At 37.3% G+C, this 19,948-nt stretch overlaps 1 protein-coding gene across 1 annotated transcript in view; it reads left to right on the top strand.

The window, feature by feature from the left end:
• Window positions 1-566: 566 nt before the first annotated feature.
• Window positions 567-19,948, top strand: part of HOMER1 (homer scaffold protein 1) — a 66,225-nt gene continuing 46,843 nt past the window's right edge. The window contains exons 1-3 of the mRNA XM_074165883.1: window positions 567-728; window positions 7,882-8,013; window positions 13,394-13,486. Of these exons, the coding sequence (XP_074021984.1) occupies window positions 7,912-8,013; window positions 13,394-13,486 (195 nt within the window). The 5' untranslated portion in view covers window positions 567-728; window positions 7,882-7,911. The remainder of the gene's footprint in view (window positions 729-7,881; window positions 8,014-13,393; window positions 13,487-19,948) is intronic.

Raw genomic sequence — 19,948 nt, forward strand, 5'->3', positions numbered from 1 at the left:
ATTCCCTGAAGAATACAGCAATCTATTTGTTACTAAAATGGAGCTAAATTTAAACAGACAACTGTCTTAGTGATACTAAAATATTTTTAGATTTCTGCGCAATACTGTATGTCCTGGTAATGATCGTAGGAAAAATGAATGGTAAATTGATTAGAATAATCAGAGTATCAAAAAGATTTTTGAGAAGATGGAGGCTTGAAGTAATACATATTCTGCAGTGTGATGAGATGAATTTACACGTGCCATTAAAGCACTTTAGTTTAAAGGGATAGATGGGGGGTGAGGGCTGGGGAGATGATGGGACAGGGCTGAATCTGTATTTAGAGATATCTGTCTTTATCTGACTCTACAACTGGGTGCTGATTTTTGCCTCAGAAGGCTTACATTTTGTTTGCATATGTATATTAATGCACTTATCTGCTCTATGCGGCAACATATACAGACAATCTTAGGAATAATTTATCATGCAAAGTGAAAAGTGTGCATCTCAGAGGGCACAACTGGCAGATATCTTGTGTGCAAAGATATTACATACAAATTACATTCATAAGTTTTACTTTCTATCCTTCAGGGAACAACCCATCTACAGCACCCGAGCTCACGTCTTCCAGATTGACCCAAACACTAAGAAGAACTGGGTTCCCACCAGCAAGCATGCTGTTACTGTGTCCTACTTCTATGACAGCACAAGAAATGTCTACAGGATAATCAGTTTGGATGGCTCAAAGGTAAGCTTTGTTTCAGAAAACTTGCTTGCTTCATTAATTTTTGTATTTATTTTCTACTCTGATGTCCTTCCTGTATCTTCTCAGATGCCTTTGTCATTATCTGAGTAGCAGATTACTGACATGTTAAAATGATAACATTACCTTCATTACATATTTTAAGTGTTTATTTGAAAATGCTATTTTCCGTGCGTTCATGTTTACTTTGATAAATCCATTGCTGAATTTAAGTGATGACTTTTACTTTGTGTTACGAGCAGGCTAAAAAGGCATTCCCTGTGAGTGGCACTGAAAAGTACAAGTAGGGTTAGAATACACTGTTTTCATTTCCGCTTTCAATGTTCTATCAATATCATTGGCTTCAGTATTATGAAGGACATCTGTTGAGTGCCTATAAGCACTTAGTAAATCCTTCTTTGTTACGTAATCTTTCAATTTTTGCTGTAGAGAATGTGAGGATTCCCTCCTAATAAAGCTCCCCATGGTAAGATTTTATCAAAACTCGATTTGTTGTGGGTTTGTGTTTGGTTTTTTGTTTGTTTGTTTGTTTTTTAATTAGGAAGGATAATGTGTTGAGCTGCTGTTGTAAGAAACCTTGTCTAAGAAGTTAATTCGACGTGGAGAAAATATTTCACTGTTCCTTAGGTTCTACGCCAAGTGGATAGAAAAACAGCAACTCTGCAAACAGCATATCAGAAATCTCTGCAATAAGGACATTAAAGATATACAGAGTGTAGTAAAAAGTTGTAATCCTTTCATTTGCAGCTTCTGGAGATGCGACAGTTCATGATTGTTGGAACTGAAATACTCTGTTAGAGCGTAGCAGTATTCACAGAGATTTTGCCATTATTTATTGAAAACTGAAAAATATTACCCTCCTTTTTTAAAAATATGCAGACTATTGCTATTTTAAATTAGGAAGGAGAATTTCAATCATAAAGAAGTATGTAGAAATATCTCACAGTCAGAGATCTGTTTGATACTACTTTAAGAGATTGAGACTCTGGTATCAAAGCCTACCAGTATTTTTCTCAAGTTTAAGTCTTACTTTGGTTCTTCCCTTCCCAGACTTCCTTCAAATGACTTTTTTTTTTTTTTTTAGTTCTGTCAAATTAAAATAGCTTTTATCAAATAGTTAAAATACCTTTTATGTGACTGTTTATTTTGGGATTGGAACTAGATACTATATGAAATCAAGACTACCACTTGTAATCTGTAGCAACATAACTGATCTACACGGTTTACAAAATCCTTGTTTTGGTATCTACCGGTGTTCCTCTGCCTTTGTCCAAAGCTGTAACTCCTGCAAAGTGGCTGCCGAGTTAAATTGTCAAGCGGTTGTTCATCTCTTCATTTGTTCTTTTGTCTACTGCAGCATTTCCTTTGCATTTGCAGTATTATTGGCAAGGTATATTGATAATGCAGTCTATCACTTTTATTTACTCTCTCCGTGATTCCTGCAATCCTAATAATGTTTTCATCCAAGTGCTGGATGTCTCACTAAGATCTAGGATCCCAGTCATGATTAAGAAAGACCTGTTGTTTTAGACGTCACAACACTCCTCTGAAATAGCAGGGGGACCCATGGAAGAATTTTAAGGAGCTTTTTGGCATAATTCCCAGAGAATTTTTTTATTTTGAATTAAAGCTCCATCTTTATTAACATGTCTGAATATATGAAGTATAGTATGGACAAAGGGCTGAATATAAATATAAAGCATTCTTAAGTTTGGAACGTATCCAGATAGTGTCTCTGCTGTATGTCATACATCTGAGTGTCAGTAAGACTGCTAGCATCTGAGCTTGCAGTGTCTTATTATTGTTGATTGGTCAGACAGAACTGTTAAATTTGCAAAGGAGAAAAAGCTATGCAATTTCATTCTCCCATTTTAAGTTTTGAAATGAAATTGAGTAAAGAAGATTTTGTGGGGTTTGGGTTTTTTGTTTTGTTTTGTTTTTTAAAGAAAATTTATATTAAGAATGTCTCAAATACACATGTTGCCAGTGGCCAAAAGCTGTCATGCCCCTCCCTTGGAGGTAATAGATATATGATCCAGCCAGGTTTTATTGTAAACCTTGGTGCTCATTGGGTTTACAGCACCCTGTGGGTTTGTACAGACTGCAGTAAGGAAAGTTTACTTTATATTTGAGTGATAATCCTATTTCTGTCCCACAGCCTTCCCTCTCTTTAGGTCAGTGGGTTTCAGTAGGGTTCCCAGATAAAATTTAACATCCGTACTGATTGTCTGAACATCACTAAATGTTTCATCTTGAAAACAAAAGGACATTTTAAAGACATGATCTTCACTCACCTCTGAGGGGACAAGAAATTGAATTTTCTTGTGCATGTCTTTGGTGTATTTTGAGAGAGGGTTTTCTTTTTTTCCTTATTCCAGATCAGTAGGTATGAGCCAGACTCAGCTGAGGTAGGTCTCAAAGAAGCAAATTCTACTCATTTTTAATGCATTCTGTGTAATGTTGTTTTCTGAAGCAGTCTCCTCTTAAAATACCTTGCTGAAGTGGTGCATCTCCCTCTAACTTGACTCCAGAAAATGTTCTAGGACATGTTCGGTGTACAGACCATATTTTAGAGTCACATACAGTATCTGGATCCCTGTTGCCCATGTCAGGGAGATCCTGATGCAAATAATCTGATAGAATTCAAGGCTGTTTTCTGTGACCTCTTGAGTAAGTATCTTTTATGTGACCTTTTTCTTCTACCACTCTAGGGATCAAGCAAAAGCCTGAAAAATAAAATTTCTTATGCAATATGACATGACAACATTGAGCAGTTGTTGCTGAGGCTTTCAGTTCTCATTAATTATATAGTCATTTCATAGCTCCTTGTAAAAATGTGGTTTAGTACTTCTTTCTCCTAGGTGATGAAAGGAAGCCTCCATTATTTCTCCAGTAACACTGCAGGCAGACACTAGGATTATTCCCAGAATCCCGCTGTCTTTTCTCTTCAATCTCTGGCAGTCACTGAGAAAAGAAAAGAGATCAAGTAATGTGGTCCTGCAGTACTAATTAACTCTCTGATAATTTTTTCACAGATGCAAGATAGGAAAAAACCCTAATAATTTGTGCTCATCTAAACCAAGAGAAGACTGGGAAAGAGTGGGTTTCCAGTCTGTAGGTTCCATGACCTTTGTATATATTATTTCTGAATCTAGTCTCTCATCAGTGTTACTGTGATAGATGATCTTTACGTTTTCATGACTGCTCTAAAATAAACTAGTCACACACTAAAGTGATAACCTTTTTAATGCTAAGTACGGTTTTTAAGTAGGGCCTGTAAGCACAGGTCTCCAGTGATCTTCCTTTGAAGAAGTTAAAAAATACTACGTGTTTTAATTATTATTGCCATCAATTTTAGCACAAGATGAAATCTTACTTGACCACAGCTGTGTATCTTGTAGCTGTTGGGTTTGCAGTCAGTAAAATGAACACCAAAGACACATGCCCTATTTTCTCATAGCTAAACTAATATGAAAGGAAAACATGAAAGCTATTTTATTATTCCAACAAAATCTAAAGATAACAAAATCAGTTTTCTTCAAAAGCTAAATGTCTGCCTGTCATATTGACTCTGTTCTGTTTTTAAGATATTCTTGTACATTTATACTAACAACATTCTTAAAAGTTGGTGGAATATTTGACACTTGTTTTATTGGTAACTCTACAGTGAAGTCTGGGGCAGAGGAGAGCAGTTAAATCATCACCTATTTGAGTAGACAAGACAGGCTTAATTATAAATTCTAATTTAAAAAATAAATAGGTTTTTTTTTTAGCTGAAGATATGAAGGATTCATATCTAGTATTTTCAGGAGATAGCTGACACTGTATCTGTACTAGGGTCTAGCATTGCACATTTTAAAAGCATAATCAATTTAGCATGTGAGAGATCTAGCATACTAATGCTTTTAATTCAGAGAGGATTGAGAGCCTTGAGTTCCTTGTAAAACTTGCAAATCTAATGAAAGGACTCTTTTTTTTTTTTTTTTTTTGTATCAGTGGGATTTGTATGTAGTCTTCCCAGTGAGAAACCTTCTGGTTATGGGCAAATACTGTCCACTGGAGGGAAGTGTCCACATTTTTCTCTGCTGGAAAATAAAGGGAAGAATCACAGCAACTCTTTCTCAATACAGTTATTTTTTTTAAACGTTTTCTTCCCACCTTTCTCCCTTGCAAGGAAGCAATTTGAGAGTCACTGTAACCCAACCTAAATGCAGACTGCTGTCGAAACAGATACCCTATTCTGGTCTAGACAGCCTGGTTTGGGTTCTCTTGTGCAGCCAGCCACGTGGTCAGCTGAAGCAGTGAGCAGTCTCAGCTAAAAATTTGTTGGTTTCTCCAAGGTTTTTTGCTGGGTTAATTTGCGACCAGATATGCCACTGTCACTGCAGCAAATGCCGGTCCTTCAGGCTTTAAACTTGCCTGTTGCTTGGAGGTCATAAGTCCCTGTCCTCAGAGTTGTCTTCTGCATTGAGGAAGTTACATCCAAGACATAATATGCACGCTCTCAAATCTGTAGTGTAAGTTCAAATTAATCAAGCAATGGGTGGAAGCGGGGCCTAACCAAGCTAGACAACATAGCTAGAGCTTGAGTTGGGAGAAAGACTTTTTTTTTTCTACACTGTCCCCAGGATATTTAATTTCAAATGTATTACTGTTGATGGCTTCCACAGCAAGGGAGATTGACCATTAAGTGAACTTGCACAGCTCTGTTCTGGGCTTCCATTAGCTTATTTCAAAGGAGGGCTTCCAAGTCCTAACTGTGCATAAGAAGACAAGAGCATACAAGAAAAAAGAGCTTGAGAACACCTGCTTTCCAAGAAGTTGACCTCCCAGTCTCATATTATCTCTTCTGTCCTATGTGGCATGGACAGCTGATTTCTGTGAGGTCAGTTGGAGGCCACAGTGCTAGTGCAAGCCTGCTGGCTTTATTTATTTGGGCTCCAAACCTTATGCCTCAAGAAAGAAGAATGATGTTTGAATTACCAGTGAAGTCACTGACCAGCTTCTCCTATATGAAAATCTGAGGAGATGTTTTGTGAACAATTAATGCTGGACATGGTTCTCCAGTCTCTGATCACACAGCGTGTCTTGTCGTTAACCTGAGGAGGCTTGTTGGTTCAACTGTAAGCTTTCAGGCATTCCAGAATTTCCCAGTTGTTCACAATGGTAGCCAAAACTTGCATTTTGAAGCAAAGGTTATCAGAGAGGACTGTTTGTTTGATATCCTCTACTACATCCAGATTTGCTCTTCTGATTTAATGCAAGTATAGTGGAGCTACCAAAGCCACTGCAGAAGATGCCAGTTTTGTTAAATTCGTCTGTACTGTAGTGTCTTTGCTTGTCTTTCTACATGTTGTGTTACAATGTGTTCTTCTGAACTTTTTTGTGATGATCCTCTCTGCCACTTCATCTGAGAATCACTAATTGGACATGGAAGCTGTTTGTGAGCTTAGCTGGCCTCTCAGCTGTGGATTTTCCAGGCATGCCCTGTAGAATTCTGAGAAAATTTTATGTTGATGGCAGTTCTGCTTCAGTGCTGCACAAATATCAGCAAAAGCATGGGGTGCTAAGTCAACTCCATAACTACTCATTTTAATATCCACCCAGAAGATCGTCTCACACAAGTAGTATAGACTGATTTTGACTTCTAGAAGTTCTCGGGCTTGGGAGAGGAGTACGTTGCCTCTTTGATGTTGAAGTTTCTCACTGTCACCATCCTGAGAAAATACTGTTATTCTCTACACATCTGTTCAGTTCCTGCTATTCAAAGAATAAAAGAAAGATTTTGTTATTTACGACAGAGAAGATAGTTTGGACCCTGAGGATTTTTTGCTGCTCTAGGATTCTTCAGTAATCAATGGCTTTGAACTGCCAGGGGTGAGGCAGGGGTTATGGTTTCATGGAAGCAGGAAATGTGCACACCAATGTTCAAAAGATTCCCGACTCGGTAGTGTAAGGCAATTGCAGTAGGTCACATACTGACAATAACCCTTGGAGCACAGTAACTGGTGTGTAAGAAAGATTCTTGCTGAATTGTTCTGCTCACAATGTGTGCTATTTTCTGCGAAGTTTTAAGGACGTTCTCTTTCACGTGGGTGTTAGAAAGCACCAGTGATTGAAGAAAAGGGCTGTGAATTACTTAGGAAGTGTGGCTGAAACTCTTCGTAGCACAAGACAGATGAGAAAGCGTGCCTGCACTTCACTTCAAATACACTTATCTTTGGGTTTATGGCTATGGTTTTTCTTGTTCATGTTGGCTGGTTATAAACTGTACTAACCATCAGTTTTCTGGTTAAATGGAACCCATTGGTGTCACTATAAGACTTTATCCTGACGTACTTTAAGTCAGCTGGACAGTGCCACATCACAGATTTAGAGTATGTTAGACAAACTTTAATGTGATGGAAATACTGTTGAAATCCGTGATAAAACCCTAGCTGCTTTTAGTGGAACCAGCATATCATTTTATAGTTGCATTTTTTGTTTACATTACCAGGAGTGGTATGCTGGAAGATGTGCTTCTTCCATCCTGTATATAACAAGAACTAGAGAAGAAAAGATATTCTAAGAGTAGCTCTTCTATAGTTGGTGTATGACCCTGTCAGTTAGGCATATTTGTGTGTGTATAAAGGGAAAATAGATTATTGTAATAGAGAAACTTAAAAAGAAATTGTGCTTCTTGTTTTATTGTGTGTTTTCCAGTGGGAGTCACATATACAACAGGAGTGGGGGAACGCAATAACGAAGCTTATAGTGGAGTCTGAGAGGCATTGCCTTAGGGGACAAAGAAATACACTTGTGAGACAAAAAAGGACTTTGCTAGGTCTTCTATTCTGATCTCATTAGCCTATGCAGATGCTTTAATGGACTTCTTTTAGGCTTGCTCAGTACTAAATGACTGCTTACAAACAGGTTACCCCCCAGCTTTTGCTCCTTTTACGGATTGTACGTGAAAATACTTTTTCATAATTTTAGCTTTGATTGAATTAGAAGAAAACTGTTCCCTCGTTCCCAGTTTGTGTCTCATTCGGTGTACACAGATACTTGATCACAATATTGGAATTTCAACTATGAATAGTCTTAAAAAAAACCCATCAAAATGACAAAACCCCCTTTTACAACTATTACTTTTTTTCAGGCAATAATAAATAGCACTATCACCCCCAACATGACATTTACTAAAACATCCCAGAAGTTTGGCCAGTGGGCAGACAGCAGAGCGAATACAGTCTATGGCTTGGGATTTTCATCTGAACATCACCTTTCAAAAGTAAGTATGACCAGTGGCAACTGGTATGAATAGTGGCAACTATTCAGCTATTCAAGTGGTTTAACAATATTTGATTCCTGCTCGTTGCATTTTGACTCAGTGCTCACTACTGTTGTTATTTAAAAATAATTTACAAAAAAATCTTCTGTATTGATCCTTATAATGTAAAAAGATAAGACAAAGTGTGATACCTGCAAATGTCCTTTTAACTGATAGAGGAAAGAAGGGAGATTTAAGCTATCACAATGTGTGTTGTTAATGCTTTCTAATTATTTAATTTTTAACGTTTCTCTTTTTTTAAAGTTGTTCTTCCATTAGTGTTTTTCATGATAGAATTTAAAGGAGTAGGCAATTTAGTGTTTCTTTTTCATCTAGATCTCTTAGAAAAAAAATTGTTGGTCATCTTCAGATGAGTTTTTGTCCTTTAAGCCACATTCACTTTCACTTTTCTATTGTGTAGTGCATCAAATTACAGATAGTTCAACACCTGAAAGCTTAAAGTAAAGGTAGCCGGAAATATATTCAGTGTAAAAGAAAACTACATTTTCATGTTGGAATACAGAAGTTGAAATGTTTACTAAAGAAACTCTATGCCATACGTGAGGGGTTTTTTCTGGTCTACTTGTGCAGGGGGGAAGTACATCTTATTCTGAGGAAAGCAGTAACCCCTTGTCGTGGTTTCAGCCGAATTTACCAAAACCAGACCAACAGATGGCCCCTCCCTCCCCTTCCCCCCCCAAAAGAGGAGAGAGGAAGAGAAAGAGATAAGGAGATTTAGAAGTTTAGAATGAACTAAACTACTTTAATGAAGAGTTAATATTAAAATAAAAATAAAGAAGAAAATAGTGAAATAGATACAATATATACAAAACCGTATCAAGCTCCCAGGATGACAGTCACGTCACCGGCAGGCACTGGGGAAGTCCCAGACTGGACTCAGCGACGGATGGGAACTGGATTCCAGCTCTGGAGTCAGAACACACGGATTGGGATCAAAGGCAGATGGACAGACAGAGTCCTCTCTGGATGTCGGCCATCGCAGGAAGGGGGCTGACCCTTTGATCCCCCAGCCTTTATACTGAGCATGGGGCAGATGGGATGGAATACCCCAGTTGTTCGGGTTTGGGTCACCTGTCCTGTCCACTCCTCCCCACCGATGCAACCCCTCTATGTTTTTTCCGTTTCCGACCCTCTAAGGGGGCAAATAATGAAATTGGCTGCCCTTGGTTGTTATAGCAATAAGTATAAGCAAGGGCCTCTCTGCATACCATTCCTTGGCATGGAGCACAAACATTGGGCTTATCATTCTGGGAACGAGCAGTTTTCTCCACAATATGCCGTTAATTTCAGACAATTGGAAGAGGCCTAGCTAGGATGTAAAGTTACAGAACAGAAAATTGGTTCGGTTTTACTTCACACCGGGACACCCCTGCTTCTCAAAATGATGATAGGGTTCCTCCGAGCGCCCTTCCTACAATACCTGTTGCTATTTATACCAGTCTTGTAGATGAGTTCAGGAACTTGTACAAACATTTTTCTCCAGATAAGAAATTTCAGTTCAGTTTAAGAACATATCTTTACATTAAGCAGAGGATCTTCATCTTTAAAGTATACAAAAGATCTGAAAACCCAAATGAAATAAAAGGAATATATAGTACATCTTTAAGTAAGGAATGATTGGCTTGTTATTTAAAAAGAGATAATGGTACCCGCCCTTTTGAGAAAGTAATTGTTACTATCTAAGGATAAGCATGGGCCTATTAGAAAACCATTAAAATGAAAACCATTAAAATGAGTACATCTGCTTTATTTGGACAAGTGTTACACTTGTAAGATTTCTTCCTTTCATAATCAGATAGCTTTCATTTCCACAAAGCAACACAAACACAGGAAGTTCTGAATGACACCAATATTGCACGTGCGTTTGTGCACCTACCATTGCTTCAGTGAACTTGGAAACTTTGTCACTTACTTAAACTGGTTGTGTATGTCCTAAAGGCACGTGGTTACCAATGTGGTAATAATTTTTCTTAATATTTCAACGGATTTAGCATAAATGCTAATTTATTTTACCTCTCTCATAAGCTTGTTTTCGTTAATCGCAGAATGACTCCTTGGAGGCAAAGTCATGCTGTAGTCATGATCACTCTCTGTTTGCCTGACTTTAAACACTAGGTTGTCCTTGCTGGTGAAAATATTTTGGGATTTTGTCTGTCCTATCCTTGACTCTTGTCTTGCTCTTCCCATACAGTCCTTACTGCCTTCTTAATTACAGTTTTCTCCATCCTATTCTTTCGCTGCCCTCAAATGGATCTCTAGAGTTTTCAGTGTGCCCTTGGTTTAATCTGAAAAGCAGCAGTAGATATTTTGCCTTAAGTATGGGTTTGATTGGCCGTTGCTCAGGTTGCTGTGTTTTACAAAGAACACACAAATCTATTGAGAAAACTACCGAGTCATGGACCTTTTCTGAAGCTTATGGCGATGAATCTTGAGGAGCTTTTTAGCAAAGTGTTCATGTTGTATTATATCTTAATTATCAAACTGACATTCATGTGAGTTGAAATTGCTGATTGTTGCTACTGAAATTCATGTGTAAAACTTATGTTACTTTGAAATCTACAGACATATTTAATGGGGGAAAGCAAACTTTTCCTTAGATTACACCCAGAATCTGCTGTGTAGCTTTAGAGAAATCACATTTATATTGTCTTCCTTGTCTTATCTATCTGCTCAGATTACTAACTCTCACTTCTGTGCACTGGCATTGTAGTCAGGTTTACCAGACCACTCTTAGGTGCACCTGGCATTGTAGGATATGAAATCTAATTCAGGGCTCAAATACTACTGGATATTAGTAATAGGGCTAACAAATAAATTGTATGGATGGATTTGTTCAGAAACAGGTTGCTTCTGAAAGCTACCTTAAAAATGAGTTCTGGAACTTCTTTTCTGTGTTTGATTTATCAAAGTCCTTAGGTGAACAGCCCTGTTGTATGTAACTTGTTTTGCAGTAGTGTCTCAGGGCCCCAGTGAAATATTTCCAGTTCTGGGGAGCAGAAGACAGCCTGCAACCACAAAAGACTTAAGTCTAGTCTGTGACTGATTTCAGCAGGTTAATGAAGCAAATAATCAGAGCAGATAAAATAAGCTGTTTATTCTCAGATCATTGTCTGCTTAACTTATAGTAAATGTTTGACTTTTGGACTATGTGTTTTTCGTTCATTTGCCTTTGACCTCCTGAACTAATTACTGTGGTAGAGTGCAACAGCAACCTTTTTCTGCACAGTTACTGTGACTGAGAATTAGTGGAGTGAGAATAACTGAAAGAAAAATAATGACACTCTAATCAACTTCACATACAAACAGTATAGAAGAAAATTAATTAAGCATCTATTTGTCTTCATTAAACCTTTTCTCAATATGTCAGACCACAAATTCATCTGATTCTGATTGTTCTATCAGAAGTCAGAGGTACCTGAAAGATGCTTCCTATGTTGAAGAATATTCCTTTCACAGGATCAGGATTTGCGAGCAGAGTCCCTCTTGCTGCTGCAGTAGGAGGAACAGAATGTCCCATGATTTTCAGAGAAAACTGAGATGACTTTCTCAATTAGAATATAAGTCTGTGTTTTTGACAGTATTCTGACCTATGAGAAAAAATACTCCTTTTCAGGTTTGCTCTCTGCCGTACTTTTTTGAATTAGTTGACCTTATTTATTCTGCGTAACTCAAGAATACGCTAAATGGCAAAATTGCCACGACAGATACCTGGAAGAGCCCCTTGTAGACTCCCTGCACCATTTTTCATCTTTTCCTTAAACTACTAATCCTCTAGAGAACCTTTCCTTTCATACCATGAGCTCTCAACTGCGTTATTCAGTTATCTGTCACCTAACTACCAAAAGGCATTCTAGTAAATTTGTGAAAATTTCCACTACATTAGTTTTGTTGGCTCTTTCTTATAGTGTTATCTGTTTATCTGTCTGTTACATATATTTTTACAGTTGCTACCACTGTGATACAGAAGATCATATTTAACGCCCTGTGTATCTTCAGCCATTAATTCTAAACCTCAGCATCATGTTTGCCATTTACTAATCCCCTGATCTTAAAGCTGATTTAAATAATAGGTTACCCATCAGATTTTGGGGTCTGTGTACAAGTCTTAAATAAGTATCATCTAGTTCTGGTGATCTGTTGCCAATTTTATCATCTATTCTGAGATGGTTTTTGATGCTGGATTGGTTAGACTTTCAGGGTGGTATCTTTTGTTTCCCTCTATATTTAGGAAGCATATGCTTTTGAATAACCTGACAGGTGAAATACAGGGTACAAGTGGAGAGAAATGATGTTTCCTCAAATACTAATAGCCAACCAGGAGAAGAAGTTTAAAGACAATACGGTTTTTTAGGTCTTGCATAGCAGGTGAAGTTCTGATTGAAAATAGTTGAGGAGGTTGTGTCACACAAAGGGTAGCCTTTGTCCCTTCTAAATACATGCAGTGCAAACCAGTTTCTTTGTATGCTGTATGTTCTATATAAAAACAGTAGGAAACAAAACCAAATGCTTGGCTACTGTAGCAATCAGTGTAGTGTCCAGCTGAGATCTATAAAGCCAAATTTTTCTCTAGCCAGAGAAACTAGGCCTTATTCTTAATAAATTGATTTAATCTCTTGAGTTTAAGCGTGCATGTATTTCTGAATTTTTCCTTAACTATTTTCTGGAAAAAGTACATGTAGTGTAGAAATCAAGCTTCATATGGTAGTTCAATGTATGATTTGTGAATTTTGTGTTCAGTATATGCAAGTTCTGTGAATTTGTTCTTTAACTTGATGGATATCAGAGAACCATCAAGAAATGAACTTGACTCAATATTCCTACTGCTGCTTTCCTCATTAGCTATTGAAATTATAAATGCTGTTAAAATTTGGGAAGAAGTCAGTATTGTTTCAGTCATGAGAGAATGAAGTCCACTGAAAGCTCTAGGCTAATAGTGACCACATTAGGCTTCAGAATCAGATCATTTGTTGTCAGGAGAAGAGTAAAATGTGAATCTGAAAGAGGCTGTGTAAGGCAGCTTGTCACTACTATTAGCCATCTCTGAGGTGGGGGTTTTTAACACTATCAGCAACAGATCAAACATTGTTGCATCATAATTTTTGTGACATACAAACAGCGTACATTATGTCTGAAAGGTAGTGAAAGGTGTATCACTGTGTAACTCACTAAAATGAGTGTCTAATAAAGGAAGAATTAAAAAATAATTACTGAGAATTTCACTTTGTAAAATGTTAAGTACAGCGTTCTGTTCTGCCTGTAATGTACTATTTCATGCCTACTCTTTCTCTTTTTCCTTTTTTTTTAACGTACGTACCTTCAGTTTGCTGAAAAATTTCAGGAATTCAAAGAAGCTGCACGACTAGCAAAGGAAAAGTCCCAAGAAAAGATGGAGCTAACAAGTACACCCTCTCAAGTGAGTCTTACTGCCTGATTCAAGCCTAGTGCTTCATATCTGTGCTACTTACTGTATTGTATCATACACACGTGTTGTATTAAAAATGAACTTCTCAGTTGCACTGAATTCGCTCAACAGTCAGGAAGTCTAAGAATTTGACATACGCTACAGAAGTGTAAAAGAGACTTGCTTTAAAATAAAATTGGCTTTTTTTTTAATTCCTATTCCTGCCTTTGAGCTTTCCCCAGAAAATGAGTTAACATGATGAGCAGTTATGTAAGTAAATCTATAGTAAATACCTTGTGTGGATTTCCTTTTTGTATCTATGAAACTTCAGGTGATGCACTGTAAAGGACTTTTGTAGAAGAATCATTACAACAAAACCCAAAGTTAAAGCAGCAAACTATTTTTACTTATTTCCTACTGTGTACTATTCACTTGTGAAATGTGTTGAAGGAAGATGGCAGATTCACATGCTGGTTCTGGAGTTTTATTGCAATTAGCCATGATGTAAAAGAAGAATTTATAAATGGTATCTCAAAACATGAACTGAGTTAATATAGGCCTAACAGGAGGATAAATAAATATAGTCACATTTACATTAGTCACGCCTTAAATTAATTAACTTGAAAACAAATACTTTGAATTTGCTTTGAAAAAAGAAATTGCATGAGGCTTTTATGCCATTCTGCTCCCAACCCCCTGCCCAGTGTTTCCGGTGCTGTATGTAGCTATTTGCTTTATTTTAAGCAATAGTGAAGACAAAGGTAATTCCTTCCTTGGAGAATGAAGCAGCTATAAAAATACAGCAGGGGTTCCTGAGTTGAGTAGGCTTAATGCAGCTAAGTTTTTTTCCCAGGCACTCTTCATTCATTGAATCAGTGCATCTCTTGGGTGCTTTGCACTGTAATGTGCTCCTGATCTTTGATGGAACAGGGATGGCAGGCAGTTTGCAACATGCTGTACAAATAGTTTTATTGCCACCAGAAAGCTAAATCTGGTGTCCTTCCAAGAGAAGCCAATGGAAGCCACAAGAATATACACAATGAACCAACCTCATGTTGTTTTCCCAGTAGGCATTTTGCCCAAGTGCTAGGTTGGCTTTTGCTGTTACCAAGAAATTGCTTGCTCTACAGTAAACGGGAGAAAAATAAGGCGGTCTTTTTTGATTAGTTTTCCTGACTGTCTCTAAATTTCTGATAAATTCCATAAATAAACACAGAGATAACGGAAGTAGGCATTTCAGTATTATGACCTAATATACACTTGGCTTTAGAAACAGTGAAGTGCTTCAGCCAGGCCACTGGTTACTTGGTATTATAGGCAAAACAATTATTCTGCTTCTGTTTTGACATGTTGATTAACAGTCTGGACTCAGAAGTTAAATCTAACACTGTCAAATGGAGTGACTTATTATTTTGTTTGGACATAAATTTTAACTACTCGCTCAGAGACAAGATGCTTTTGTCTAGCAGCTGCCCAGGGTTAAAGCTTTCTCTTAAACTATACAAGCTATTAATATCGTTCATTTTCCTGTTCAGATTTCCTTTTATACTTGGAACCTAACATTTTATACTGTAGGCAGTTACAGAAACGTTACCTTGAGTGATTCTATAATGCATGTTGAGAGCTGCAATTTAATTACTGCATGCTTAGGAATAATTTCATATTCAGGCTTTACTTTTAATCTCTTGGCTTTTTGCTGTGTTGATAAGTTAGTGTATTATTCTGAAAGATGCAGTTAGTGCAAGTGCTGACATATCAGCGTAATAGTCTTCATGTACTTAATGCTTCTCATTAGTCCCCCAGAGAGAAGGGAGTTGAATCAGGAAGTTCGGAGCTTGGAGCAGATGAGAAACAATGGCTTCATGCACACTGCAGCACTTCCATCGTGCTGGGGCTCATTCAGAGAGGTCTGACTGCGGGGAAGATGGGTGCTTGGTAGCAGGGAGGGAAGGTGGGACCCCAGACACATTTAAAGGAGCACTTGCTGTCGTTTTGATCATCTGCCAGAAAGGTACTGGAAGTCAAGTGTTGCCTTTCTCAGTCATTTTACAGCTCCTCTTTCCCTTTTTGCATAGTGATCCTTTGCAAAGAGGGAGAGTAAGAAGAGAGACTTTCAGTGGCCAGACAAGACTTCACAGGAACCTGTCTTTTTTAGGAAGCTTTGACAAGAAGGGCATTGGGAAGTAGTGTGTGATCAGTGAGCTCTACAATGGTAACCTAGTTAGCTACCAGTGTCAGTAAAGTGTCAGTTACTTTACTGCCTTAAAGTAATAATAGGTAGGAAGATACTGCATGTAAAAACTGGAAAATATACATGTCAAATATAAATAAAAGGTTATATTTATCTTGCTTTTAAAAATGCCCTTATTATTTACCAGTTAATTAATGTACCAGATATGGTACATTGCCTACCCTCTCTGCTACACAGTTCTAAACGATAAAAAGTACATGTGCTTTTTTCTGCATTCAGTACGTCCCTACAGATTGAATCTTGATTAAAGTATCTCTGTAACTAGTGTAACAAAACCCTGGACAAGGTATTTGCTGTTCACTGTTGTTTGATGTAACCCCACAAATACTACTGGTATGTGTGAGTTTCAGTTCTGAATGTCCTGCAAAAATTTGTTGTGAAACTAAGGAGAAATCGAAAGCAAGAGATAACAGCAGAAATGCTACATAAGTAGAACATGAATTTGTATTTCAAGTACTTACCAGAGTTAGCCATGTCAAAACTTAAGAACAATTGTATCTGAAGTCCACTGAGGTTGGTGTTGCAAGCTCTAGCAAAGTGTTGGTACTACTTGGCTAGATATTTCCACCAGAGAATGGCCAGGAAGTGGTAGTCCTGTGTTGAGTATTTTTTGGATACACTGTTTCTTTATTATTTAGCTTTTTTTTGTGTTTGTCTGTGTGGGAAACATAGTAGAAAGAAAATAATACATAGCCCAATTTGCAATTACTTAATAGCAGGAGATCCTTTTCCCCTAAGCTATGCTGCTGCTAGTTTTAAACGCGGCATTCTTACTGTTTCTTTAATACTGCCTGTTCTCCTCCTATTTACCAGCAGGCTTTGCCCACAATATCAGATAATGTATAAAATCACCATTAACCTTGACTGTAAAAAGAACTTAAACTAGTCCAGAGAGAGACAGTGGCCCAGACCAACAAATTACAAGAGAGATGTTGCTTTGTTATATGTATGTCCTACTGAGTGCACAGTGTGTTCTTGAAATTAAGAGGAAAGCATTGTTTCTGTGTCAAAGAACTCTCAACCCTTCTGTGTTAAGATGAATTCATATAATAATACACACTTGATCTATTTCTAATATGTCTGGAGGCTTCAGCCTAGGAAGAAGTTGTCTATTTTGGTACTTCTAAGACCACCTATGCACATAGGTACCCCATCTGGTGTCCCTTTAACTCAGCCTTAGGTAATAAAGCTTTGCAAAGCTCTTATCTTGTTTATATAAAACTAAAATACTGGCTTCCCTGCTCTGCGACCTCCTATTTCCCAGACCCATCTTTTAATATAGGGAATTACTTTGCTTGTGTCATTTACTCATGGATCTTACAGTGACAAGCAACCCATAGTCCGTTTTCAGTTACCAGCTTGCCTGTGCACTGAAAAAGGAACGCTTTGATCTGAAGGTCACTGAGCTGCAGGAACTAATAGCCTGAAAACTTACCCTCCTTTTTTTTTTTTTTTTTTTTTTTTTTTAAACTAACCCTAATAAGGTTCAAGTACAGAACCAAACAGAGCAGTTTGTGGGGTTTGCAGTCTCACCCCATCAGTCTTACAACCACCTGGAGTGTGAACCTCAGTTCTTTTTCTCCAAGCAAGAATCTGTCCCCAGATACTTATTTTGACCCCTGTCATTTCAGATTAATTTCTCAAATTGTGTGGTAACTTTCTCAAAATAGTGTTGTCTGTGATTCTGAGCCCCTCCTATGCAGACGATTAGGAATAACTATTGCCTGAAAAGTTTCAGAATCACAGCATTTTTTTTGGTGCAAGGAATAGGTTGGTGTTAGCAAAATGGCTTTTTCTTTGTAGAAGTACAAAATTTACTTACAAAGCTTGTGGAAAAAGTAACTCTCTGAGATGTTATGTTGATTTGACACTGGAACAAACGTTTCACATGTGTCATGGTATCTGAATCAGTAGCTGGCAGGCTTACAACGTTGCCAGTCAGTGTTGAATAGAGAAGCACTATGAAGAACACCAGTGCCAGGAAAGTGTATGGAATACTTAATAAGAAAACGGTATAATACTTAATAAGAAAACAAACTGGAATTGGTTTGGTTTGCTCATGATTTTAGAACAACCTACTCCTCCTGTTCTTCTGTTCCATATCTAGTCATTAAAAGGTGGCTTGATCTGTACTGTGAAGTCTGTTTTACTTCACTCTTCTGTGAGTGCATGCATTTTGCTTATAAGATTTTGAAATTTAAGGCATCTTTTGGTGAATTCCTCTCTGTTATGTTTATTATATATACTGTAGGCACTGTCATTTTTATACTGCTTGGCATCATCTGGGTCCTGCGTTAGTAGGGCCAGAGCTCCTTTAGATAGTGCAGATCTCTGATAAACTCTTAAATAGCAGAATGTACCCAAGTCAGACTTTCACATTTACTTGTCATGTAGAAAAATACTAATCCTCAGTCCATGTGTAAGTCCAGGACTGGTGAGTGACTTAAAGTTCAATATCCTTCAGAAACCTATATATGATACAATAGTGGTTTTCTACCACAGAAGAGCAGATAATCCTTTCTTCTCAAATGTATGAAATACCTATTTGTCATACCTGGGAAATATCGGGCCTTAAAATATAGCATTGATTTACACGAGGACTTGTCATTTTCCGTTTAACCACCGTTTTTTCCATATAGTGTCTAAACAGTTGAATGTTAGAACTCAGTTAACCTGCTCTCCCAGCTAGAAAGGAAAGGTGAAAATCTCTTTTTTAAGCTGACCTCAATTTCTTCCCCAACTCTGTAAAGTCTGGAGTGGACGTGTGAAGCTATAATGGTATGGAATGAAAACTTCATTATATATAAACATCTCAAAAAAAGGTTTCTAAAATTCTTTAGTCTCTCTAATTAATGCAAAATGGGAACATACTATTTGTAAGCATTTGCAAAAATTTTGTTCAGTGTAAGTGGCTTTTTCTGTTGTCTTTGGTGCTTTATTCATATCCAGCTTCATTATAGTTGGCTGCAGTTAAATTATTTATCAGGCAGGGAGAGTTGTGGGTGTGTGAAAACACTGATTAACCTTTATTATTGGTGGAAGAAATACATAGTAGAATCTGATGCTTCTCTTGTACATACTAAATCAGCCCCTCCTGAATTTGCAGGCAGTGAACCTCTAGGCATTACATAGACTATGATGTTTATCTGCATTAATTTTTGGCACTTGAATTTTATTCACATTAGAAGTCTATGAAAGTGCTTTACTGAAAAATAAGCATAGATGGAACGTGCATGTTTGGCTTTCTTAGACCTAAATAATTTTTATGCATTCACACTTAAAACATTTTAATAAGTGGGCTCTGCTTTATGTATCTAGTAATAGCGTTGTAGGAATTTTATCTTAAAGATACAAGCCATTCAGATTTTGTAGGGTGTGGTATGTATTTTTTAAAATATCTCGTGTAGTTTGAGAAAAGGAGGAAATAAAAGAGAAACTCTTGGGTCCATAAAGGTTTTAATTTAATGTCAGGGGAAACTGTTTGTCAAATCAGAAGGTAATAAAAGACAAAACCATGTAATTTCTATAAAGTAACACATTTGCCTGATTATCTTGCCAACTCTGCTCTCCTTTCACACTTAATTTCCATTCCATTTAAGTTCAGTAAAATTATTCTGTAAAAATCAAGACTTAATTTTGACTTCTAAAGTATTAACACTTAAGGTAATAATTTTGAGTATAAAATAACAAGATTCTTCCTGAAAGTGGGTAACAATTTGCATTCATATAATAAAAAAAACCACGTTTATATTATAGATAACAGTTTACATTTGTAGAATTAAATCTGTGCAAGCTAATTATTTCTGCTTTTTAATCAGTAGGACTGTAATAAGAAATTGCAGAATGGAGACACTGGCGCATGTGCATTGTATAACTTGATGAATGCTAAATATAATAGAAGTGGAAGCCAGTATTAAAATGTTGTGTCACCCATTAATTCAAGTTGTAGAGTGAGGTACCTATATCTCCCTATCTTGTAGGATCATGAACGTGACCTTTAGAGTCCCTTCTGACCCAAACTATTCTATGACTCTGTGATTTTTGCATTTCCTTCTGAGATGGACACTCTGCATAGGAAGCCAAAGAATGGCAAAGACCTGTGAAGAGGAGCCGCTGCCTTTCCAGAGACTGTGCTTGTGCTTCAGTTTAATAGTATTCAATAACAGCTTTATCTGTTCCCCATGCAGATGGTAGAATGCTGTATGGCCGTAGGAGATGCTTAG

Source organism: Numenius arquata, chromosome Z (genome assembly GCF_964106895.1).
Source record: "Numenius arquata chromosome Z, bNumArq3.hap1.1, whole genome shotgun sequence".
Classification (NCBI taxonomy): domain Eukaryota; kingdom Metazoa; phylum Chordata; class Aves; order Charadriiformes; family Scolopacidae; genus Numenius; species Numenius arquata.